Source organism: Rhinoderma darwinii, chromosome 1 (genome assembly GCF_050947455.1).
Source record: "Rhinoderma darwinii isolate aRhiDar2 chromosome 1, aRhiDar2.hap1, whole genome shotgun sequence".
NCBI lineage: Eukaryota > Metazoa > Chordata > Amphibia > Anura > Rhinodermatidae > Rhinoderma > Rhinoderma darwinii.
Window position 1 is genome coordinate 227,231,631 of NC_134687.1, and position 26,434 is coordinate 227,258,064.

The 26,434-nt window shown below is 42.5% G+C and overlaps 1 protein-coding gene and 1 long non-coding RNA gene across 9 annotated transcripts in view; one reads left to right on the forward strand and one right to left on the reverse strand.

Moving 5' to 3' along the window:
• The window catches only part of LOC142759634 (uncharacterized), a 53,695-nt gene extending 48,369 nt beyond the window's left edge, over positions 1–5,326 (reverse strand). Inside the window, exon 1 of one of the 4 annotated variants that reach the window (XR_012883167.1) lies at positions 4,922–5,326. This is a non-coding gene — a long non-coding RNA (uncharacterized LOC142759634). The remainder of the gene's footprint in view (positions 1–4,921) is intronic. The other 3 variants (XR_012883172.1, XR_012883170.1, XR_012883168.1) reach the window with 3 other exon arrangements.
• LOC142759603 (PH and SEC7 domain-containing protein 3-like) overlaps positions 1–26,434 on the forward strand; it is a 683,786-nt gene that overhangs the window by 299,542 nt on the left and 357,810 nt on the right. The window contains exon 1 of one of the 5 annotated variants that reach the window (XM_075861973.1): positions 4,403–4,593. The exons of the other annotated variants lie outside the window; for them this stretch is intronic. Within the exon in view, the coding sequence (XP_075718088.1) occupies positions 4,563–4,593 (31 nt within the window). The 5' untranslated portion in view covers positions 4,403–4,562. Of the gene's footprint in view, positions 1–4,402; positions 4,594–26,434 lie in introns of those variants that run through there. 5 annotated transcript variants of the gene reach the window in all.

Sequence of the window (26,434 nt, forward strand, 5' to 3'; positions counted from 1 at the left end):
AGACGCCCGTGTCAAAGAAGTGACCTGTCACTTCTTGGGGCGTAATTGGAGCTGTTATTCATTAACTCCAATGAAAAGCAGCGCCAATTACGTCCGTAATGGACGCGGCGTTCAAGCGCATGCACATGCCGTTACGGCTGAAATGACGGGGCTGTTTTCTCCTGAAAACAGCCCCGTAATTTCGGCCGTTACGGACGCTGCCGTGTGAACATACCCTTAGGCCTCGCTTTTCACGCGTGTCGTACAAACCTATGTAAGTCTATGGGGGCATGCAGACAGTCCGTGAGTTTTGCTCAGCGTGAGTCCGTGGAAAAAAACTCACGACATGTCCTATATTTGTGCGCTGTTCGCGCATCACGCACCCATTGAAGTCAATGGGTGCGTGAAAATCACGCATGTCACACGGAAGCACTTCCGTGCGAACAGCATGATTCACGCAAAACAGCTGTCAAACTCTGAATGTAAACAGAAAAGCACCACGTGCTTTTCTGTTTCCAAAACATCCAAACGGAGTGTCATAATGATGGCGGCTGCATGAAAATCTCGCAGCCGCGCTTCATACACTGATGACACACGTTAAGTGCCTTTTGCGCACGCAAAACACCGCATTTTTTACGTGCGCAAATCGCACACGCTCGTGTAAACCAGGCCTTAAGGCTAGTTCACATGGTGGATTTTGTGTGGCAGGTCCGCAAAATCCGCCGCGGAACTATTTATGACAGCGGTAGGAAGATTCCTCCCTCCCATTGATATCAATCTGCCCAAAGAACGAGCAGGAGGCTTCTTTTTCCCGCTAGCTGAAATAATCATCTAGCGGGAATAAGAAGCGTCAGACTCCCATTGAAATGAGCGAGAGGCGGAATTTTGTGGCGTAATCCACCTGCAAAATTCCTCCATGTGAACATACCCTTAGATGAGTGGGCAAAAGTAGGCCATAGGAACAAAGATATTCTGCCCCATAGATGCATAACTCCTCTCAGTAATTTTGCTTGCAACAAAATATAGAAATGATCACTAAATTGATTGTTACCGAAAACACAGTGTGATAGACCATCAAGGTAGCTATCCTGTAGGCGGCATGCGAAAATATGTTCTCCTATATCTTTAGGGCTAAAAGAAAGATACACTAGGCGTATACGCAGCTTATTTAGACAGCCGTATTATAGCTGTGTCAGAGCCTTATATTAAGCACCAAAAATGGATCTAGGTAATAAGGCATTCACAATGAGACTTTGGGTATGTTCACATGGTATAAATTTGAGGTAGAAAAATATTTTTTTAAATAAAGAGTGAATTTGAGGCTTTTTTGGAGTGTTTTCCGGTGCAGTTTTGTGGTACAGTTTTAAAATTGACTTCAATAGGAAGCTTCAAGGCGAAATACTCGCGGATTCTGCCTCAAAGGGCACCTTTTTTTCAGAAACGCTATTTTGAAAACCGTGTCGGAAAACTCTGCCTTGTATGAACAACATGGGTATTACCCATTGAAGTGTATGGGACGCTTTTTGTAGCCATTTTTCACACAGAGTTCGGAGCGGTTTCCGTGCCGATCTCTGCATGAAAAAACTCTGTGTGAGTAAGGCCTTAAAGAGTAACTGTACTTTCAAAAAACTTGAGACATATCCAAAGTTTTAATCGACGGGGGTCCGGGTGCAAAAACGCTCAGCATGAGGGCCTTGCATCTTCTACTGTTATCGGCGCTCCTTGTTAGGCTAAAGACGGCTTATATAGAACGTCTATGAGCCTGTCTTTAACCTAAGGCCAGATTCACACAAACAAGTGTAAACTCGAACGTGAAAAATTGCCATTTTTCACGTCCGAGTTGCACCCGTGCGGGTCCCGTTCTCTCATAGACTTGAGCCTCTTGATGGATCTGTGAAAACGGATGAAAATCTGACATGTTCTACTTTTCAGTGGACCCGTCACACGAACGGTCCCATTGACTGTGTAAATGGCACCATTGAAATACTTAAGTCCGTGTGACGGCCGTTGTTTTAACGGCTGTCACACGGACGTATACTACAGTCGTCTCAATTTGGCCTTACAATAAGTGCAGTTTACTGCTGAAACTGCAGGGTGCTCAGTTGAGCGCTTCTCCACCTTGGTTTGAGCGATGGTGGGGGACGTTACTGTTAAAGGCACAGGTAGAGGATTTGTGGCGGGGTTTTCCGCACCATTTCTGCATCAAAATCCACATGTGTTACGGGCAGATTTTGATGTGCATTTCACACCTTCTACATTGAAAAGAGTGATATCTGCAGTGAACATCCAGAACAGTGTGAGCATGCTGTTTATTGAAAAATCTGCATGCTCTGATTTATGTGTGGAAAATGTTCGTCAGCATTTGGATGAGAATTTGCAAATGTCATTCACTTGCCTGCTAGAAGCTTCCACTGCAAATTTTTTTCGCTGGCAAAACTGGATGGAAAATCCACACACATCTGCTACATGAGCAGGGGGCCTATTCGCTTCTCTTGAACTTGAAGTAAAGCCACTTTCACACGTATGTTTAAGGCCTCATGCACACTTCTGTGTGCCGTTGAACGGCCGCTAATGACGGTTCTGTGAATCACGGACCGCACACGGATGGCTTCCGTGTGCAGTCCGTTGTTTTTACAGACCTAATCAATGCAAAGGCCGAGACTGTTCCGTCAAAAACGGGCAGGAGTAGGACCTGCAGTACTTTTGACGGAACGGCCTGCACAGTTCCGTTAAAACAATGGATGTGTGCGTGGCCCCATTGAAATGAATGTGTCAGTTAAAAAAACGGATAGCACGCTGACGAAAAAAACTGAAGTGGGCATGAGGCCAAAGAGTTCATCGTAAAGAAGTGAAGTATAAGGCTAGATGCACATGTAACGGAAATACTGCGGATTTTCCTTCCGGATTTGTAGACAAGAAATCTGCAGCAGAATATTGTACCAGCCATGTAGCTGAGATTTGACCAAATCATATCCATATGCTGTGCAAATTTCCATGCTGAAATTGACCAGCGGTGCAAATTTTTTTAATTTGCAGCAAGTCAATTTATGCAGTGGAAAGTGCTCGGATTTGTTTTTGATCTTCCCCATTGAATTTAATGGGAAAGAAATCCGCAATCAAATCCTATTGTTGCGGATTTTGCTGCGGATCCACAAAAATGTCTGTACAGTGGAAGAAATTTTTCGCAGCAAATCTGCTACGTGCTGACGTAACCTCCTGGTTTAAGCTTTAAAATATTGGCCAAATCTTCACTGTGTGAAAGTGGTCTTAGGCTATGTTCACATTCTGTATGGGCTTTAACCCCTTAATTTGGTTTGGTCTGGGAAATGCGGCAGACCTACAAACCGTATATCACGGACCGAACACGCTCGTGTAAATTAGGCCTTATTCACACGAGCGTATTTCACGTCCGTGTTACGCGCGTTAAAACAAAGAACGTCACATGGACCTATGCAATTCAATGGGGCCATTCAGACATTCAGTGCTTTTCACGCAGTGTGTATCCGCTGCATGAATCTCACTGCATGTCCTATACTTGTGCGTTTTTTGCGCATCACGGACATCACACGGACGCACATCCGTGTGCCATGCGTTTTTCACGCAACATTTAGCTAAAGAAATGATGAGAAAAAGTAAACCACCTCCTTCAGTTTATTTTGCTGACGTAAAAAACGCGTGACATACGGATTACATACGCGCGTAAAAAACGCAGACACGGCACCGTACACGGATGCCACACGGAACTGCAACGCAGGAAAAACGCTGCGTGTCTTTTACACACGCAAAACGGACACGTTGGTGTGAATAAGGCCTTAGGCCTTTCGCAGCGTATCCGCCCTGTGTGAAAATACTCATATACATCTCTGTATATACATATATCATGCTGATGGCATGATCTTGTGCTGCTGTGATCGCCCCTCACAGCAGCACAGGATACGGATACTTCAGCAGCATCAGGGAGTAATGCCATATGATATAAAACACTCGACAGTCTGCCTGTAGATAGACCTTTTATATTTCCCTTGGATACCAGCCCTGTTGGTTTATGTCTCGTGGAGCATCTTCCCAGTGAAGCGATGATATGGACCTGGAACCATCAGGTGGACTTGTTATTTTCACACCCCATCTCTGCCCCATGCAGTATAGGTGATTTATAACATACTAGAATAGACCAAGTTTTTTTTTTTTATCCTATTGTTTCATTTGAACAAAATGTGACACCCACTAGGAAATGTTCCCGACGCTTAAACCTTGTTTGTTAGTAAGATCTTCCCTGGCATTATTGAACAGAGCGGCTTTAGCAGGGTGTAGATCTGATGTACTAATGTTCTACATTCGAACATCCTGCCTGTTTTTTCCTCCTGCTTTAAGGTTGGACAGAATGAGTCTGCAGCTCCCTCCTCGCTCCCATCATGCTACCATTTACATCACTGTGTGCAGTGCTGGACAGGAGAGTGCCAGGAAATTTGAAACTAGTATGCATCCAGTTTTGTGGAATAGCAGAGCATGAATTCGCACCGTCTCCTCTAAGATCTAACTTTACAAGCAATGTACTGATGACCCCCCACGCAATCCAATGATCGATGGGTAACTGCTGCAGATGCCACTGCTACTGTAAGTAATCTCTTTAATCATGGGTTCTAGGTCACCGGGCAAATACACAAAATCTCCGTCACTGTAGAAATCTGCTTGTGTACATGTTGAGAGCCATGTATTTCTATAGGATCTTAGCTGATCAAGCGTGCCACAAACGGATTCTATGTATGCCAGAGGAAATCTATTCCATCATTTATTCTGCAACCCCGTGTGCAAGGGAAAAAACGATGGATGATTTCATTATGTCTCTCCAGGATCCCTATAAAATGCAATGTCAGCTTGATTCCTACACAAAAGCCTGTGCTATACTGCATTAACCATGTAGACGCCAACTGCATGCACTTACCTGCTGTATACAGGCCATGGATACAGCTTTCCTCTCGAGATATCACATCCAGCCTGACCTCTCAATATAATCCACGACAGATTTCCTTCTATGCTTTTTCCCAGAGAATACACGGTCACAATGGGAGGAGTCTTTGTTAAAGGGCACACTGCCGTATCGTTGCAGCACTGGTACCTCGCTGGAAAGGAGCAAGCGGGGCTGCTTTTATGTGGATTCCGATGTGCTTACAGTATGCTATGCGGCCGCCTTGCCCATCTCTTAAGTGACAGCACATGTTACAGGGAAAACAATATCCAGCCGGCTTTCCAAAGACTTTTTTGTTTTTTTGGCGTACATTCCACGTGGACAGATAATGTATGGACTGCTCTGTATTGTATAATGTACTGGACCGCTCCCTGACTGGCGCTTGATGGATTGTGCCGTCTATTTCAGGGATCCTCTTGGATGAGTTTCAGTCTGGAGTTCTGTTTTAACCTCTAGAGAACCAGTGTATATTTGAAGCAGTTTTTGATTTATTTATTTTTTTAGAAAAGAATGGAAAACGGCAAACAGCACATTCTATTATCGCAGCCGCACATGTTTCCACTTTCAGTAAGATTATATAGGCTTTCATTCCCTTTTCTTACAGGCGGTTTAATAAAAATGCATTTGTTATTGTGGCACTAGGCCTTCAATGCGTCTTAGTCACTGCTTTCATTTGAAACAAAAAATGTGCCTTTTGTTTTGATCTTTGGCACCCCGGCCACCCCAAAGATTATACTTACCTGCTCGGTCACTGCTGATTTCAGGGGATACCACGCCATTTTACAGCACCTATTCTCCGTATGATTGCCCGAGTTGTGGTTGTTGTCAGCCACCCAGGAGTCTGTGCAGGGAATTACTCCCTCTGCATGCCAATCCCTTGTTGGTATGGATATCCTCAGTGTTACTTTCTACAATTTGACCCCATAAGGTCCACATTAGGCTTGCAAATAAGAGGCACTAGTTTCTGTAAAGTGATATTGGGCCCTGTTCATGTTTTTCTTTTTTGTATAATGGAGAGGGTAAGGCTGGATTCACACGAGCATGTTCGGTCCGTAAAGGACGGAACGTATTTCGGCCGCAAGTCCGGACCGAACACACTGCAGGGAGCCGGGCTCCTAGCATCATACTTATGTACGACGCTAGGAGTCCCTGCCTCTCCGTGGAACTGCTGTCCCGTACTGAAAGCATGATTACAGTACGGGACAGTTGTCCTGCAGCGAGGCAGGGACTCCTAGCGTAGTACATAACTATGATGCTAGGAGCCCGGCTCCCTGCAGTGTGTTTGGTCCAGGACTTGCGGCCTAAATACGTTCCGTCATTTACGGACCGAACATGCTCGTGTGAATCCAGCCTAACAGCGTATTATGGATGTTGAATGGTGTTTCTATTGCAATGAACTTCGAACTCTACTGTGATGTTCGGTTTAGCAGAATCGCATGGGGTCTGAGTATAGTTGCCATAATACGGCCTAAGGGTATGTGCACACACACTAATTACGTCCGTATTTGACGGACGTATTTCGGCCGCAAGTAGTGGACCGAACACAGTGCAGGGAGCCGGGCTCCTAGCATCATACTTATGTACGATGCTAGGAGTCCCTGCCTCTCCGTGGAACTACTGTCCCGTACTGAAAACATGATTACAGTACGGGACAGTTGTCCTGCAGAGAGGCAGGGACTCCTAGCATCGTATATAACTATGATGCTAGGAGCCCGGCTCCCTGCACTGTGTTCGGTCCGGGACTTGCGGCCGAAATACGTCCGTCAATTACGGACGTAATTAGTGTGTGTGCACATACCCTTATATGCATTGTTTAAATGGATTGCGAGTCTGAAATTGCCTCCTTTCTTATCACATGCTCAAGCTGCTCTGCCACATGCTTTATACTGCAGCTCTGCTTCCGACTAAGTATAAAGCTACCACAAGCCCCCCAGGAAATCAGTGTAGTATATGGTTGCCTGTGTATGAGAATAACTAATAGTTGACCAGATATGTTTTCCTGGTTTTTGGTTGAGTGCCTATTTTACACTACATCACAGGCCTTCCCTGTCTGTCTGTCTGTTTATTTGTGGCTGTCTGTCTGTCTGTCTGTCTGTGAGCACATTGCGTCCTGCTGGGAGAATCGAGTTCTGTAGCACATGCCCTGTATAAAAAGAAAACTAGTACCTGCTGACAGGTACCCATTAAACAACACCACAACTTTATGAGTAGCCTTCTTTTAGAAGAATACCTACTTTTGTTATTGTAGTAGTAATGTCTGCATTTGCATTTGATGTCTGTTTATTTGTAACTCGTAAAAGCAGCCGTCTACCGCATTTCAACAATATAACCTTTTGTGTTTATCTTGGTAATGAAAACGCCACCAATAAAACAAGCATATAAAAGGGTTTTCCCATCATAGACATTTATGCATATCCATAGGATATGCCATAAATGTCTGATAGATGCGGGTCCCACCTCTGCGCCGTTGTCGATAATGGGGGGTGAGGTGGCCACCACATCTCCTGGCAGATTCTATATGGATTCTGCACCAACATCCACAGTAAATGTATAGTAATATAGAAGTGAAGGAGGTTTTACAAAACGTAATTCATAGTGCAGATTTGAAAGTATGCTGTAGAAACAAGAACGCATGTACATTCGCAAAATGTCCCTCCTGGACAACCTCTTATTGAAGTGAAAGTCTCTAGGGCCCAGTCAAAAGTTTGCTATGCGGCCCAGTCTTTCCTAGTTACGCCTGTAGATACACACTACCTTCCTGCGTTATCTGTGTAGACAGTACAGTAGGGTTGGATTGTCACGAGCGTCGCACAGATCTATGTTAATGAATGGGGCCGTTCAGACTGTCAGTGAATTTCATGCAGAGTATGTGCGCTGCGTGAAACTCATGACATGTCCTATATTTGCCCGTGTTTCGCGCTGCACGCACCCATTGAAGTCAATGGGTGCGTGCAAATCGTGCTCGTCACACGGAAGCACTTCCGGGTGCCACGCATGATGCGCGCTACAGTAGTAAAAACTATGAATGAAAACAGAAAAGCACCACGTGCTTTGCTGTTTGTAAACATAAAAACAGAGTGTCATCATGCTGATGACACACGGACCTTTTGCGCGCGCAAAACGCACACGCTCGTGTGAATCCGGCCTAAGAGAAATGTCAGATTATTTGTCTCCAGGAAATGGAGTACAGGTCCCCTCTTCAGATTTTTGCCGTGATTTAGCAAAATTGTAACAAAAGGCAGCGCTTTTGCCACAATTTGACTAAAATCGCAACAAAAATCACATGACTGTAACATGTGGACAAAGCCTCAGTGTCCGGTTCGTATCAGGGAGGAAATCGCTGGAATCAAAGAAATGCTGAATATTTTTAGTTGTAACTTGTGAAGACAGCCTATATGTCTCCAATACTACACTACTACATTACTATAACAATACTACATTACTATAACAATACTACATTACTATAACAATACTACATTACTATAATACTACTACATTACTATAATAATACTACATTACTATAACAATACTACATTACTATAACAATACTACATTACTATAATACTACTACATTACTATAATAATACTACATTACTATAACAATACTACATTACTATAACAATACTACATTCCTATAATAATACTACATTACTATAATAATACTACATTACTATAACAATACTACATTACTATAACAATACTACATTACTATAATACTACTACATTACTATAACAATACTACATTCCTATAATAATACTACATTACTATAACAATACTACATTACTATAACAATACTACATTACTATAATACTACTACATTCCTATAACAATACTACATTCCTATAACAATACTACATTACTATAACAATACTACATTACTATAACAATACTACATTACTATAATACTACTACATTACTATAATACTACATTACTATAATACTACTACATTCCTATAATAATACTACATTACTATAACAATACTACATTACTATAACAATACTACATTACTATAATACTACTACATTACTATAACAATACTACATTCCTATAATACTACATTACTATAACAATACTACATTACTATAACAATGCTACACTACTATAACAATGCTACACTACTATAACAATGCTACACTACTATAATAATACTACATTACTATAACAATACTACCGTTACTATAATAATACTACTACAATACTATAACAATACTACATTACTATAACAATACTACATTACTATAATACTACTACATTACTATAATACTACATTACTATAACACTACATTACTATAATAATACTACAATAACACTACATTACTATAATACTACATTACTATAACAATACTACATTACTATAATACTACTACATTACTATAACAATACTACCGTTACTATAATAATAATACTACAATACTATAACAATACTACATTACTATAACAATGCTACACTACTATAACAATGCTACACTACTATAATAATACATTACTATAACAATACTACCGTTACTATAATAATAATACTACAATACTATAACAATACTACATTACTATAACAATGCTACACTACTATAACAATACTACATTACTATAATACTACTACATTACTATAATAATACTACATTACTATAACACTACATTACTATAATAATACTACAATAACACTACATTACTATAATACTAATTACTATAACAATACTACATTACTATAATACTAATTACTATAACAATACTACATTACTATAACAATACTACATTACTATAATACTACTACATTACTATAACAATACTACCGTTACTATAATAATAATACTACAATACTATAACAATACTACAATACTATGACAATACTACATTACTATAACAATGCTACACTACTATAACCATGCTACACTACTATAACAATGCTACACTACTATAATACTACTACATTACTATAACAATACTACCGTTACTATAATAATAATACTACAATACTATAACAATACTACATTACTATAACAATGCTACACTACTATAACAATACTACATTACTATAATACTACTACATTACTATAATAATACTACATTACTATAACACTACATTACTATAATAATACTACAATAACACTACATTACTATAATACTAATTACTATAACAATACTACATTACTATAACAATACTACATTACTATAACAATACTACATTACTATAATACTACTACATTACTATAACAATACTACCGTTACTATAATAATAATACTACAATACTATAACAATACTACATTACTATAACAATGCTACACTACTATAACAATGCTACACTACTATAATAATACTACATTACTATAACAATACTACCGTTACTATAATAATAATACTACAATACTATAACAATACTACATTACTATAACAATGCTACACTACTATAACAATGCTACACTACTATAACAATACTACATTACTATAATACTACTACATTACTATAATAATACTACATTACTATACCCCTTGAAAAAGCCATCCACGCGAAACGCGCGTTGGGGTTTCTCCACTTCTGGGAGTCACCATATTCCTGGAACGATATGGGTCAGTACTAGCGGTGTTTCTTTTGCAACCTTAAATATATGACTATTGATTGATACATTTACTTCTTTAAGCTTGCGATAGGTTTAGTTGCTAAACACTTATGTCCATTAATGTCTACTTAGACAGCAGGTTTTGTCGTACTGAGACTTTCTATGCCTAACTACTAGGTTCTTTATCTTCTTCATGCCTGTTACTAGACCAATCGCTCTTTGCTGATATGTATCGGTATTGTGTACGGTTATAATTAACCCTCATTTTCTCTGTATCTATCGCTTGCAAATTGTTTAGAACCACTGTTATAAACTAACAACCACTGATATAAACTGTTGTTTGTATTGTTTTACCTCTATGACCCATGTTCCTCTCCCATACTTTTGGAGATATACAGTCTTTTTTGATTTGTAGTCTATTTTTAATCGTGTTACTTGTATTGTCCAATAAAATATATATTTTTCTATGCCATCTGGCAAATTTACATTTATTGATAGTTTATGACTCTTTCTTTCTCTTGTGCTTAATCTGATATTTGGAGTTTCTATCATTACTGGGGAGTCGAATAAATTTAACCGCACTTGCTGGCGACTTAACCCATAGACTGTATAGTCCCATGAGACATATGTTTGACATTACTATAACACTACATTACTATAATAATACTACAATAACACTACATTACTATAATACTAATTACTATAACAATACTACATTACTATAATACTAATTACTATAACAATACTACATTACTATAACAATACTACATTACTATAACAATACTACCGTTACTATAATAATAATACTACAATACTATAACAATACTACAATACTATAACAATACTACATTACTATAATACTACTACATTACTATAATAATACTACATTACTATAACACTACATTACTATAATAATACTACAATAACACTACATTACTATAATACTAATTACTATAACAATACTACATTACTATAACAATACTACATTACTATAATACTAATTACTATAACAATACTACATTACTATAACAATGCTACATTCCTATAACAATGCTACATTCCTATAATAATGCTACATTACTATAACAATACTACATTACTATAATAAAATTACATTACTATAAGAATACTACACTAATATAATACTACATTACTATAATATGACATTACTATAAGAATACTACATTACTATACTAATACTACATTACTATAACACTACATTACTATAATACTACTACATTACTATGACAATACTATAATAATACTACATTACTATAATACTACATTACAATAAGGCCGGATTCACACGAGCGTGTGCGTTTTGCGCGTGCAAAAAACGCTGCGTTTTGCGCGCGCAAAAGTTACATAACAGCTTCGTGTGTCAGCAGCGTATGATGTGTGGCTGCATGATTTTCGCGCAGCCGCCATCATTATGACACTCTGTTTGTATGTTTGTTAACAGAAAAGCACGTGGTGCTTTTCTGTTTACATTCAGTTTTTACTGCTGTTGCGCGAATCACGCGCGTCACACGGAAGTGCTTCCGTGTGCTGCGCGTGATTTTCACGTACCCATTGACTTCAATGGGTGCGTGATGCACGAAAAACGCACAAATATAGGACATGTCGTGAGTTTTACGCAGCGGACAAACGCTGCGTGAAACTCACGGACTGTCTGAACGGCCCCATTGACTACCATAGGTCCGTGCGAGGCACGTGAAAATCACGTGCGTTGCACGGACGTATATCAGGTTCGTCTGAATAAGCCCGAATACTAATTACTATAACAATACTACATTACTATAATAATACATTACTATAATACTACATTACTATAATAATACTACTACATTACTGTAATAATACTACATTACTATAACAATACTACATTACTATAACAATACTACATTACTATAACACTACATTACTATAGTACTACATTACTATAACAATACTACATTACTATAATACTAATTAGGAAAAAGAAAGAGAAAATCCAGCGCTGTGTTTGATTAAAAAGGAAAATTGTTCCCAATTTTATTGAAAAAATAGTTAAAAGTTACACGGAGACGCAGTCTCAAGGTGTATATATAGCGGGCTGGATGACCTTGGCCTACGCGTTTCGAGCAAGCGTGTTGCTCTTAATCATGGCAAAAAGGATATCATCCTTTTTGCCATGATTAAGAGCAACACGCTTGCTCGAAACGCGTAGGCCAAGGTCATCCAGCCCGCTATATATACACCTTGAGACTGCGTCTCCGTGTAACTTTTAACTATTTTTTCAATAAAATTGGGAACAATTTTCCTTTTTAATCAAACACAGCGCTGGATTTTCTCTTTCTTTTTCCTGATATACCTACCGCTGGCCGTAGCGGGGATCCGTGCGAGGTGTCTGGAGACGCAACCACTGGTGAGCTGGAGGTCTCCTCCTTTCTTTACTATAATACTAATTACTATAACAATACTACATTACTATAATAATACTACACTACTATAATACCACATTTTTATAATAATACTACATTACTATAATACTAATTACTATAACAATACTACATTACTATAATATAACATTACTATAACAATAATACATTACTATAATAATACTACATTACTATTATACTACTAATTACTATAACAATACTACATTACTATAATAGTACATTACTATAACAATACTGCATTACTACTGCATTACTGTAACAATACTACATTACTATAATATTACATTACTATAACAATACTACATTACTACATTTCTATAACAATACTACATTACTATAATACTACATTACTATACTAATACTACATTGCTATAGTACATTACTATAACAATGCTACATTACTATAATAATACTATATTACTATAATACTACACTACTATAATACTACATTACTATACTTTGGCCGGGGATTCTTCTCCTATAATACTAATTACTATAACACTACAATACTTTAATAATACTACATTTCTATAATACTACTACATTACTATAACAATACTATAATAATACTACATTACTATAATACTTTTTACTATAACAATACTACATTACTATAATAATACTACATTACTATAATAATACTACACTACTATAATACTACATTACTATAATACTAATTACTATAATACTACATTACTATAACACTACATTACTATAATACTACTACATTACTATGACAATACTATAATAATACTACATTACTATAATACTAATTACTACAACAATACTAAATTACTATAATAATACTACATTACTATAATAATACATTACTATAATACTACACTACTATAATACTACAGTTTTATAATAATACTACATTACTATAATACTAATTACTATAACAATACTGCATTACTATAATAATACTACACTACTATAATACTACGCTACTATAATGCTAATTACTATAATACTAATTACTATAACAATACTACATTACTATAACAATTACATTACTATAATACTACATTACTATATTACATTACTATAATACTACATTTCTAGAACAATACTACATTTCTATAATACTACATTAACTATACTAGTACTACATTGCTATAATACTACATTACTATAATAATACTATATTTTACCTTAATAATACTATATTACTATACTACTACATTACTATAATAATACTATATTACTATAATTACTACACTACTATAATACTACATTACTATTATACTACCACATTACTATACTATACTTTGGTCGGGGATTCTTCTCCTGGAGGAGCCCCTGACGTCACTGTCCATATATGGACAGTTACATGAGAGGCCTCGTTCCAGGCATTCCGGTCCAGGAGGAGCCACTGACGTCACTGACCATATATGGACGGTTACATCAGAGGCCTCGTCTATCAGCAGAATCCCCGACTAGTGCTCTCTGCTCTTTCGTTGACAGCGGCCCGCAGATGACCTCTTCAGGGACCACATGCGTGTTTGAGACCTCTGCTCTAAATGGTGATTGAATGACCTGCCAGGCACTTGGCAGTATGGGAAGTAAGGGAACTGGGCACATGTCCCTGGAAAATGTCACAACAAGGAAGTGAGTGCCACCTCGCCTTTGTGCTAAGTGGCTTTCTTACATCTAAAAACTGAAACTTAACAGCCCTGGATCTAGGAGGAAAACAAAGTAAGAAAACAACCAGGGTATAGATTTCTCTTTCACTGAGCAGTCATAGAGGGTAAAAACAAAACACCAGCATGAAGTTGGAGGTACCCTTTAAATCATATGTCGTTTTCTGATAATACCTTTTTACTTTAGAAAGGTTATCATCCTGATTTACATGAATAAAATGTAAAACTATAGACAATCTTGATGAACTGAAATAGTAAAAATATGGTTAGATTTTGTCGTGTGAACATATGGTTTATAAAGCACATAAATAAAATACCATGCAATCAAACTGCCAGTCTTAGTTTTTTATTTATTGACATGGTTCGATCAGTATCTACTCCTTTTCCTATGTCTATTTTTCAGGTTCTTGTTCTTAGTAAGTTGTGCTGGTGTCTGATCTGTGGTCCTGGTTAGGTATAGCATGAGTGGGATATGTAGCATTCTCAGTTGTCTGCAGCCAGTGTACAGAATTTGTCTTGAATGCTGCTGGGATTCTTGAGAAGCGTAGCTGACATGCTAAGATAACAGTTTACATTCCCAAGGTTTCTCCGAGTGGTGTAAATGACATGTCACATAGTAACGAGTCACATGGGTATACGCAGGCTCAGCGGTTCTACTATTGTAGAGCCTTGGGGCTTGAATTTAAATGCAATATATTTTGCATTACATCAGAGTTACTTAAATCTTATTATAGGAGGAATGGGAAAAGGTGGGAGTCCTTTTATCAGACAGACCATATTGGACAAATGAATTTAAGTTATTGGATGTTGGATGAAAATACAAAATTCGTCAGATCCCCCTAACAAAGTGAAATATATTGGCAGGTGCAAATCTGCTGTGATCGTAATGTAAAAAGAAACACTCTGCAGGCGCTAAGATATATGCAAACTCTGTTTTTTGTTGTTGTTTTTTTAGTATTTTAAAGTGGATCGGTCAGAAATGTATTTATGGCACACGTTGATTTCAGCAGGCAATCGACTATTAGTTAGGCCTGATTCACACGAACGTGTCCGTTTTGAGACATGTTCTATATTTTTCAACGGCACGGGCACCTTCCTACAAGCATACGGAGGAGATAATAACATGAAAACCCCCCATTAATACACAGACGATATACAATGAAATATATGAGTATATAAATGGCAAGTTGCATGACAATTTTTCTATATTACCAAAACTTTTAAATCTTTTTTAAGTCTGTGTAGAGATCAGAGCAAATGATTTACTCGGCAATAGAAATGAATATCGAGGGACATAACATACCCATAGTAAATCGCAAGAGCAATCACACAACGAGCATCCGCTGTTTCGGCGCTGTGGATTCTTTTCAATTGTCTTGTATTCAGCTTTTATTGTATAATTTAATAAAGATTTTTTTCAATCGCCTATATTTTCATGTTATAAGGCATCAGTTTTTTTTGCAGGTCTGTCTAGTCCGTGAATGGGTCCGAGTAGCAGTACCTGCACAACTAGGGGTGCTACTGTGTTGCATCAGTCATACACTACATCTGGTATACAAAGGGTATTGTACTTTTAGATTCTAAATTGAAAATCTAGACTTTTACAGTAATGTGAATAATGTGCTTGCTCAAGGGTTGCGTCCACAGGCAAACGCATATTTCATGGACACCCTGTCATGTGACCACCTTTCTTATGAATGTGTTGTTGTTTTTTTGAGGCTGTCATATGACAGGATGTTTATACACAAGTTGATGCTACTATGGCAAACCATATTTACATCACTTCAGCGATTAGCAGATCAGTAAGAGAAAATTTTAATCCTTGATCCTCTTTTATCCCCTAACCCACCTTTTTAAAGATATGGTTATTAAGGTTTTGCCATATCGTTGTATGATAATAATTCACTAAGCAACAAGTTGAATCAGTTTTTTGTTTATGTCTTTGTATATTCTTTGTCAGTAAATGTTTTTAAATATATTGACTTCATTACTATTGGGGTGTATTGCTATGTGTACTAGTTAGTTGTTGTGTGTTGTTGTTTAAGATTAAAAAAAAAAATCTATGTACAGCAGCTCCCTCTAGTGGTCGAATAGAGTCAAACAGTCATTACTGTATTGAACATTGCAGATAGGGTTATTTTAATGACTTGCCCTTCATTTTTCGTTATACCATGAATTTTTATTAATTTCATGTTCTTAATGGAATTAAGCACGTTCTTTATCATCAGTTTTAATTATGTGTAAAAATAAAAACAAATGTTAATTTAGTATTTTTTTTTAAATTGTCAATTTTTTTTATATATAAATCTATATATTTTTTTAAGTGTGTGTATGGCAGCTGGAATCTTTCAGACTGTTTGGTTCTGATTGGCTTATTGCTTGGGAATTTGTGTAGCTCAGAAATACTATAAGCTAGGGTCTTTTTTTATTTGGGACATCAGTGGGCCTAAGGGTATGTTCACACGAGGGCGTCCGTAACGGCTGAAATTACAGGGATGTTTCAGCCTGAAAACATCCCCGTAATTTCAGCCGTAACGGCATGTGCAGGCGCTTGAACGCCGCGTCAATTACGGGCGTAATTAGCGCTGCTATTCATTGGAGTCAATGAATAACGGCTCCAATTACGGCCAAAGAAGTGACAGGTCACTTCTTTGATGCGGGCGTCTATTTACGCGCCGTCTTTTGACAGCGGCGCGTAAATTACGCCTCGTGTGAACAGACAAACGTCTGCCCATTGCTTTCGATGGGCAGATGTTTGTCAGCGCTATTGAGGCGCTATTTTCGGACGTAATTCGGGGCAAAAACGCCCGAATTACGTCCGTAAATAGGCCGTGTGAACATATTCTAAGAAAACTTCCAAACATGTCAGAAAATAGCAAAACTGGAGAACTTTAATATAGAACAGCTAAAAACAGGTCTAGTAACATTCATTCCATCTGTCTAACAAAAGTTAAAACCTAAAGCCCCATGCACCCGAACGTGTTTTTGAAGTCGCAATTCACCCATAAATCTGCGGGTGAATTGCGGCCCCATTTTATTTCCTATGGGCCCAGGCACACGACGACCTTGGTTTCCACAGTCCATGCATGGCCCAGGAGCCTGGATCACAAAAATAATGGACATGTCTTATTACGGCCGTGTTGTACGGTCCAGGCTCATAGAAATGAATGCACGCGGCCATGTACACGGCCCGCGATTTGCAGGTGACACTCCGCGGCCGTCCGACCCGAAAATCACGGCCGTGCACATGGTCGTGTGCATGAGGCCTAAATGTTTAGGGGGCTGTGTTTGGGGCTGCATGCTTTTTTCTACATAGTAAGAGCTTGTCCACACATAACGGATTTGTTGCAGAAAATTTATTCAGCATTTTCGCTTAAACTAGCAGATAATCCGCTGTGAAAAAACGGCACCATTTCCTGCATTTTTTTACTGCAAAAAATAGTGCGTGTTTTGCTGTGCTTCTTTCCAGCCTGATAGATGGTGATATCTCCCCTGAAAAACGCAGCAATTCAGTCCACTTTCCGCAGCAGTAATTGACAAGAAGAGGCTGGACGCAGCTGCAGGCTTGAGGGAAGCCGACATGACCGTCCTGGTAGGGAAAGGGTTAATGTTAAGAGGTGAGGAAAAGGTGAAGAAGCTGAAGGAGGGACGGGGAGGAGCTAGGGGGGACGGGGGGGCCGTTACTGCGCTTCCCGCTGTTTCTCGGCATTGAGCCGGAAGCAGCGGGAGGAGTAGTACACAAGAAGCGAAGCTCCCCGTTGCCCGGCTTTTTAGTATGGCAGAGGCCCTGATTTTAGAGCGGCTGCGTGCCGCTGCTGTGCACCACGGTCCCGGATGGCTGGAGGAGACCGTGGCTGCATTAACGCGGATCCCGGACGCCGTTTCGCCACGTCGGGCACGGCGTTCGGGGTCTGTTGTAAGGGACAGGCTCCCCTCCCCCGGCCCCCCTACGAGCATGGCTATGGCGGCGGGGGGGGAGTCGGCAACAACCGCTCCTGCGCTGGGCAGGCAGAGAGCGGTAGCAGGGGTGACGGCGATGCAGGCTGTGTCGACCCGTCCCTCTCGGCGGTCCCGACCTCCAGAGCGCCTGAGTCCGGAGGTAGTCCCGCGGACACGGCGTCGCAGAGGGAGCCCGATCCCGGACGCTGCAGGCCAGGCAGCTGGGAGGACCGCCCCTTCCCAGGCCCTGCGTCCTGGCAGGAATCCCAGGCCGCGACGGGGTCCGGCGGTAAGCAGGGAGTCGCAGGCCGGGCTCCCTGTCACCCCTCCCCCATCAGATGGAAGATGTCAAGAGCAAGGTACGGCCGCCCCGCATGGTGATGTTCCGGCCAGGGGGCAGGCTTCGTCAGGATCGTCTAGACGGACGACTAGATCTGCAGCGACGTCGAGGCAACAGGTCCGGTCGGAAGTCTGGGTCCCGGCGGTCGGGCGGCAGGTTGCCGGCCCATCGGTCAGCGCGTCCTCATCCCCTTTCCGAAGAGGTCGTTGGGAGGGACAGTCGTCGGCGAGAGAAGAACTGGAGGAAGGTGAACTGGACGTCTATCGTCGAGGTCAGGATGGTCCGGCTGACGGGAACACAGCGCCTGTGCAGCCCGGTGAGTGTATAACTCCTTTATTGTCTTATCCAGCGATTTTTATGTCGGGTGTCGGCGGGGGGGCTGCTAGCATAGCATCGGGGGCCGGTAGTGGCGCGGGCGGACGCGACGGAGCGGGTTTGGCAGATTTAGTGGGTTGCTTACGGGAGCTGGTGGGGCGCCTGGATAGGGCCGCGGCGCCGGTAGTAACGGAAGTGTCCCCTGCGGTAGTTTGGGAAGGCTCCAGGGAAGTGGGATCGTTGCAGGCGCGTCCTGTGGTGGCGGTTAGAGAGGCGGTCGCGGTGTCGGTGCAGACTGAGGCACAGAAGGACGGCGATCGAGTGCGCATGGACGATCGTGCTCGGGGGGAGGTGTATGTTTGTTTTGAGGGTCCGTTGGGGGCGCATTTAAAGCAGGAGGTGCGTGATCGGATCTGGAAAGATGAATATGTTGAAATTTTTTCTCTCTTGCCGCTGGCTAAATTCAATTTGGATAAGAGCAAGCGGGATGAGAGTAAAAAGGACGAGGAGGAACGGCGGCGGTATAGGCTTATCCCGCAGACGTTCGTTAATTGGTCGCAGGCGTTCGCCATATTGGCTAGTGTGATAGGGGAAAAGGCGCCGGAAAATTGTTCGGCGTTATTTTGTTATTTTGATGCTATTGGGGAGGCTCATAGGGCGTATGGGGGTCAGGCGTGGCTGCGATATGATGAGCAATTCCGTCAGCGGAAGGCGGTTCGGCCGGCGATTCGGTGGGACCAGAAGGATATTGCTCTCTGGTTACGGGTTACGGTTCCGGTTAGGCAGCCCTTTCCCGGGAGCGGTGGCCAGGGAGGCCAGACTAGTCAGAGTGGACCAAGCGGCGGGGGAAAGGCGGGGTTTTGCTGGCAATTCAATGAAGGCCAGTGTAAGTTCGGGGCCACGTGCAAGTTCAAGCACGTGTGCTCCGAGTGTAATGGTGCATCACACGGGGCGGCAAAATGTCTGCGTAAAAAGAGGTCCGGGAACCAGCACGGGGCTGGTCAAGGGGGTGTCGCCGGTGAGGGTGGAAAGGATGGCCCCTTATCTAAATGAGTATCCGGATAGGGCGGCGGCTAAGTTGCTTTATGAAGGGTTTAGTGTTGGTTTTGTTATTCCTCCGCCTCCTTATGAGGTTCCGGTTACGCGGAGAAATTTAAAATCGGCTTACGTGCATGCGGAAGTCGTGTCGGAAAAGTTGTTAAAAGAAGTTTCGTTGGGGCGCATGTCGGGGCCATTTGTGGAGTCGCCGGTGAAAGATTTAGTTGTGTCCCCTTTGGGTATTGTCCCTAAACGCGAGCCCGGAAAGTTTCGTTTGATTCAACATTTATCGTATCCCAAAGGTTCGTCGGTAAACGACGGGATTGATCACGAGTTGTGTTCCGTAGTTTATACCTCATTCGATAAGGCGGTGGGGTTAGTGCGGGCTGCGGGTCCGGGGGCGCTGCTAGCAAAAACCGACATCGAGGCGGCGTTCAGGTTGTTGCCGGTGCATCCAGAAAGCCAACGGCTGTTGGGCTGTTTTTGGAATGGGGCCTTTTACGTGGATCGGTGCCTTCCGATGGGGTGTTCTCTTTCTTGTGCATACTTCGAGGCGTTTAGTAGCTTCGTGGAGTGGGTAACGAGGGGAGTATCCGGGGTCGATTCGTTGATCCATTACTTAGATGATTTTTTGTGCGTTGGCCCGGGGGGTTCGCCGGTTTGCGGTAACTTGCTTCATGCCCTGCAGAAGGTGGCGAGGGATTTTGGGATCCCTTTGGCGCCGGAAAAAACGGAGGGCCCGGTAGCGACGATTTGTTTCTTGGGAATCGAAATTGACTCGGTGGCAATGGAGTGTCGGCTCCCGGCGGATAAGCTGGGTGCTTTGAGGCTGGAGGTGCGACGGGCTTGTAGAAGGAAGAAAATGTCGTTGAGGGAGCTTCAGTCGCTGCTGGGGAAGTTGAATTTCGCCTGCCGGATTATGCCGATGGGGAGGGTGTTTGGTAGAAGGTTGGCGGCGGCAACGGCGGGAGTGCGGGCGCCGCATCATTTTGTGAGGCTCAAGGAGGAGCACCGAGCTGATCTTCAGGTTTGGGATGACTTCTTGGGCCAGTACAATGGTCGCTCGCTATGGATGGCCCCAGCGCAGGATACGAGTGATCTGAATATTTTCACGGATGCGGCTGGGGCGGGTGGCTTTGGAGCTTACGGGGGAGGTCCGTGGTGCGCAGGTCAATGGCCGGCTAGCTGGGTGTCCAGTGGATTGACGCGGAATCTGGCCCTGCTCGAGCTGTTTCCCATCGTGGTGGCGGCTACCATTTGGGGGGACAGGCTCAGGGATAAGAAGGTCCGTTTTACTGCGACAACATGGGTGTGGTGCTTGCCATTAATAACATCACGGCGTCCTCTCCTCCGGTAGTTCAATTGTTGCGACATTTAGTGTTGGTGTGTTTGTCGCTGAACGCGTGGGTGGTGGCGGTGCATGTCCCGGGTGTACGGAATTGTGTTGCTGATGCTCTTTCTCGCTCGCAGTGGGACCGGTTTCGGCAATTGGCTCCGGGAGCGGAACGTATTGGTTTGGCGTGTCCGGATCATCTATGGGATCTGGTATCGGTCCCGTAGAGCAGCTGTTACAAAGGTCTTTGGCGGGCACGACGTGGAGGGCTTATGCTGCTTGTTGGAGGCAGTGGGAGGAGTGGGTAAGAGAGTTGGGTGATGTCAATACGGATAGAGACAGGTTGGTGGCACTTTTGTATTGGTTAGGGGATGCCTGGGAGGCGGGGTTTTCAGTAGCGAAGGTGAACCGGTTGATATCCGCGGTGGCGTTTGGGCTTAAGTTGCGGGGCTTGCGGGATGTATCGAAGGAATTTCTGGTATCGCAGGCTTTGAAGGGGTTGCGCAGAGGTAGGGTGGAGGCGGATAGTAGAAGGCCGGTGTCGTTTGCTTTGCTGGGCTTGTTGGGTGGTTCATTGGCATCGGTATGTCGTTCTTCAGATGAAATGGATTTGTTTCGGTTGGCTTTCTCGTTGGCGTTCTTCGGAGCATTTAGAATAGGTGAGTTGGTGTCGCCAAGTACTAAACAGGCAGGGGGGCTGAGATCTGGGGAGGTGAGCCTTTTTGCAGATCGGTTGGAGGTATGGTTGCGTAGATCAAAAACTGACCAATTAGGGAAGGGAAAACTGATAGTTTTGTTCGCTCTCCCGGGGTCGGTCATGTGCCCAGTAGAGTGCATGCGTGGTTTTACAAAAAACAGGGGGTCTCCAGATTTGCCTTTGTTATGTCATGTGGACGGGTCGTTCTTGTCCAGGTTTCAGTTTGGAGCTGTTTTTAAAAAATGTTTGACGGCGGTTGGGGTTGCGGCAGGCTCATATTCATCTCATTCCTTCCGGATTGGCGCAGCAACGGAAGCAGGGCGCTGGGGGTTGGATGATGAGGGGGTGAGGCGTATTGGTCGTTGGGAGTCTAAAAGGTTTAAGTCCTATGTCCGCCCCCATATGTTGTAATTTTGTTGTTTATGCTTGCAAATGTATATGGTGGTGCCTAACTGTGTTTTCCGTTTCAGATTCGCCTCCTTGTCTGGTGTGGTTGATGGGTCATTCGTACGTGCACTGGGGGGCTTTGAGGGCGGACGTCCGCCCGGATGGTCGCCAGTTGCGCATTCCGCGACAGGATGCGGTTGTGCATTGGCTGGGGTTTAGAGGTATGTCGTGGAACAGGGTGTTGGCGGAATTCCAGACATATGTGCGGCTTGATAGGGTTCCGGAGGTTTTAGTGTTGCACGTGGGTGGGAATGACTTAGGAGTCCGCCCTTTTCGTGAGTTGGTGCGGGATATCAAACATGATTTGTTGTGTTTGTGGGTATCTTATCCCAAGTTGGTGGTAGTGTGGTCGGACATAGTCCCAAGGAAGCATTGGCGGTTAGCTAGATCGGTGGAGAGAGTCAATAAGGCTCGGATAAAAGTTAACCGGGCGGTGTCCCGTTTTGTGGCAAAGAACGGGGGCATTTGCGTGAGGCATAGGGATTTGGAGTCAGGATTGGGGAATTTCTGGAGGAGTGACGGGGTTCATCTGACCGAGGTTGGCATTGATATTTGGAGCTTGGCTATAGCAGAAGGCATAGAAAGGGCGGTGGTGGTGTGGAGGAACTCACAGGCTTAAGGTGGTCAAGGCCTGTTTCGCGGTGGCGGGGGGAGTCCTTGAGGCCAGTCAGTACAAAATGGTGGGGGGGTCGCATCGGGGGTATGCGTCCCCCAAAAAAGGTACATGGTTGAAGACTTCATCGGGTGTTATCCCTTTGAAGTGGTCTTCTGGTAGAAGGTATGTCACTTGAAGGCTTCATCGGGTGTTATCCCTTTGAAGTGGACTTCTAGTGGTCGGTATATCACTTGAGGGCTTCAACGGGTGTTATCCCCTTGAAGTGGACTTCTAGTGGGTGGAGCCATCTGCAGAGGTGAACGGTGCTTCCGAGCTGGTTTACGGCTGGAGGTAATTAGTGGTTTGCAGATGGCTAATTCGGTGTGTTCTTGAAAGGAACATCTGAAGGGGCTTCAAGGACTTCCTCTGCTCGGGTTAATGTTAACGTTTAATGGTTATTTATGATTCTGACCCATGTTGGGTCATGTGAATTATTAGGAGGAATTCTCTGGTGGATTCCTAACTAGTTATCCGAATGTTTCGGATTTAAATTGTTTTTATAAAACTGTGAAATTAATAAACGGCTGCTGTGGCCATTTCACATCCAACCTCGGTGTCATGTGTCGTTACTAAATGGGGGTGGGGGATAGTATGGTTTAAGGTTAACACACGACTCTACCTAGGCAGGTCAAGAAGAGGCTGGACGCAGCTGCAGGCTTGAGGGAAGCCGACATGACCGTCCTGGTAGGGAAAGGGTTAATGTTAAGAGGTGAGGAAAAGGTGAAGAAGCTGAAGGAGGGACGGGGAGGAGCTAGGGGGGACGGGGGGGCCGTTACTGCGCTTCCCGCTGTTTCTCGGCATTGAGCCGGAAGCAGCGGGAGGAGTAGTACACAAGAAGCGAAGCTCCCACCCTCCCACCCTTGTTTTGTTACTCCTTAGGTCTTCTGTACGTCCGTATATGAGCGTTGTGTTTTATTTTGTGTGTTTATTTAACATGTTTTTCTTTTTTCCGGAGTAGGTTCTGTTGTCATGGCAGCTGGCGGGGGGAGTCCTTGAGGCCAGTCAGTACAAAATGGTGGGGGGGTCGCATCGGGGGTATGCGTCCCCCAAAAAAGGTACATGGTTGAAGACTTCATCGGGTGTTATCCCTTTGAAGTGGTCTTCTGGTAGAAGGTATGTCACTTGAAGGCTTCATCGGGTGTTATCCCTTTGAAGTGGACTTCTAGTGGTCGGTATATCACTTGAGGGCTTCAACGGGTGTTATCCCCTTGAAGTGGACTTCTAGTGGGTGGAGCCATCTGCAGAGGTGAACGGTGCTTCCGAGCTGGTTTACGGCTGGAGGTAATTAGTGGTTTGCAGATGGCTAATTCGGTGTGTTCTTGAAAGGAACATCTGAAGGGGCTTCAAGGACTTCCTCTGCTCGGGTTAATGTTAACGTTTAATGGTTATTTATGATTCTGACCCATGTTGGGTCATGTGAATTATTAGGAGGAATTCTCTGGTGGATTCCTAACTAGTTATCCGAATGTTTCGGATTTAAATTGTTTTTATAAAACTGTGAAATTAATAAACGGCTGCTGTGGCCATTTCACATCCAACCTCGGTGTCATGTGTCGTTACTAAATGGGGGTGGGGGATAGTATGGTTTAAGGTTAACACACGACTCTACCTAGGCAGGTCATGCTGCGGAACAAAAAGTACGCACCGCAGGTGAATTTCTGATATTTGACTGGTTGTGTGGCATTTTTGTGGCAGAAGCAATCTTACCGACTTGCTTATACAGGGACAGAAGCACTATTCATATACTGTTGTCCCAATACTGTGTGTATGTATATATATATATATATATCATCATCCATCATCATCGCAGTGTTTATACAGGCAATTGTGGTACCCAGCTCTTCCAGACTGCTGAATGGCAAACCTCTAGTTTTGCCTTGATAATTTACTCTCTCCCACATTACTCCATGCTTAGATTTGCCTTTTAGGATCTTCGGAGAGCTGGGTAACAATGAATGAGTTATGCTGGCTACCAAATTGGGTATGTAATGTACTAACAGTTGCCCTGATACTATATGTATGAATATATAATAGTATCAGAGGAGTATTGCGATACATATATAATATGTACAGAATGTATGTACCAATTGTGTCCTACATTACATTTCCACAGAGATTATACTCAGCTTTCCCAGAATGCTGAATTTCAAACTTATCTTGTGCAGTGACAAATTCATCCCATTAAGCTAGACAGATTTTCTGTTGGGGTCCTGGTAAAACTGGATAACAACACTGTGGATCTGTTTTGGTGACCACAAACTATGTTATCCTAATACAATGTTAGGTTTCGTTCACATCTGCGTCGGGGTTCATGGGCTCCGTCTGAGCTTTCCGTCAGGTGAACCCATGAACGGAATCCAAGCTGAAACAAACGGAAACCATAGGTTTCCATTTGCATCACTATTGATTTCAATGGTGACGGATCCGGTGCAAATGGTTTCCGTTTGTCAATGTTGTGTAAGGGTTCTGTTGTTTTAACGGGAATGAATAGCGCAGTCGACTAAGGTAATGATGCTGTCAAAACAACAGAACCCTTACACAACGGTGACAAACGGAAACCATTTGCACCGGATCCGGTTTCTGTTTGTTCAGTTTGGATTTCGTTCATGGATTCCCCTGACGGAAAGCTCAGACGGAAACAATGAACGGAGCCCTGACGCAGATGTGAACAAAGCCTGAGATATACAAAAATTAGGAGAGCAGCATTTGCATAACCAATGGTCTCCATCAGAGCCTTTCAGAGGTTGTTACCCATCTGTCTCACACTGCAGAATGCCGAATCTGGATAAATCCCGAGCACATATCCTAGAATAGCTAGTCAGATTTGCTATTCAGGAGTGTGGGAAAGCTGGGTGAGGATACCTGGAAAGCTGTAATGGACACCGCTGAAGGCCAAATCTACCTAGTTATGTAGTGATAAATCCCCCATACTGTAGCATGGCGAAACAAATTTTCCTTTCGGGGTCCTGGGTAATGATGTGAAGCTGTAATAGAGCCTGCTAAATAAATAAGGGTATGTGCACATGTTGTTTTTTTCCCCCCTTAAATGATATAAACCCAGTTGCCCTACTAACAGCACACAC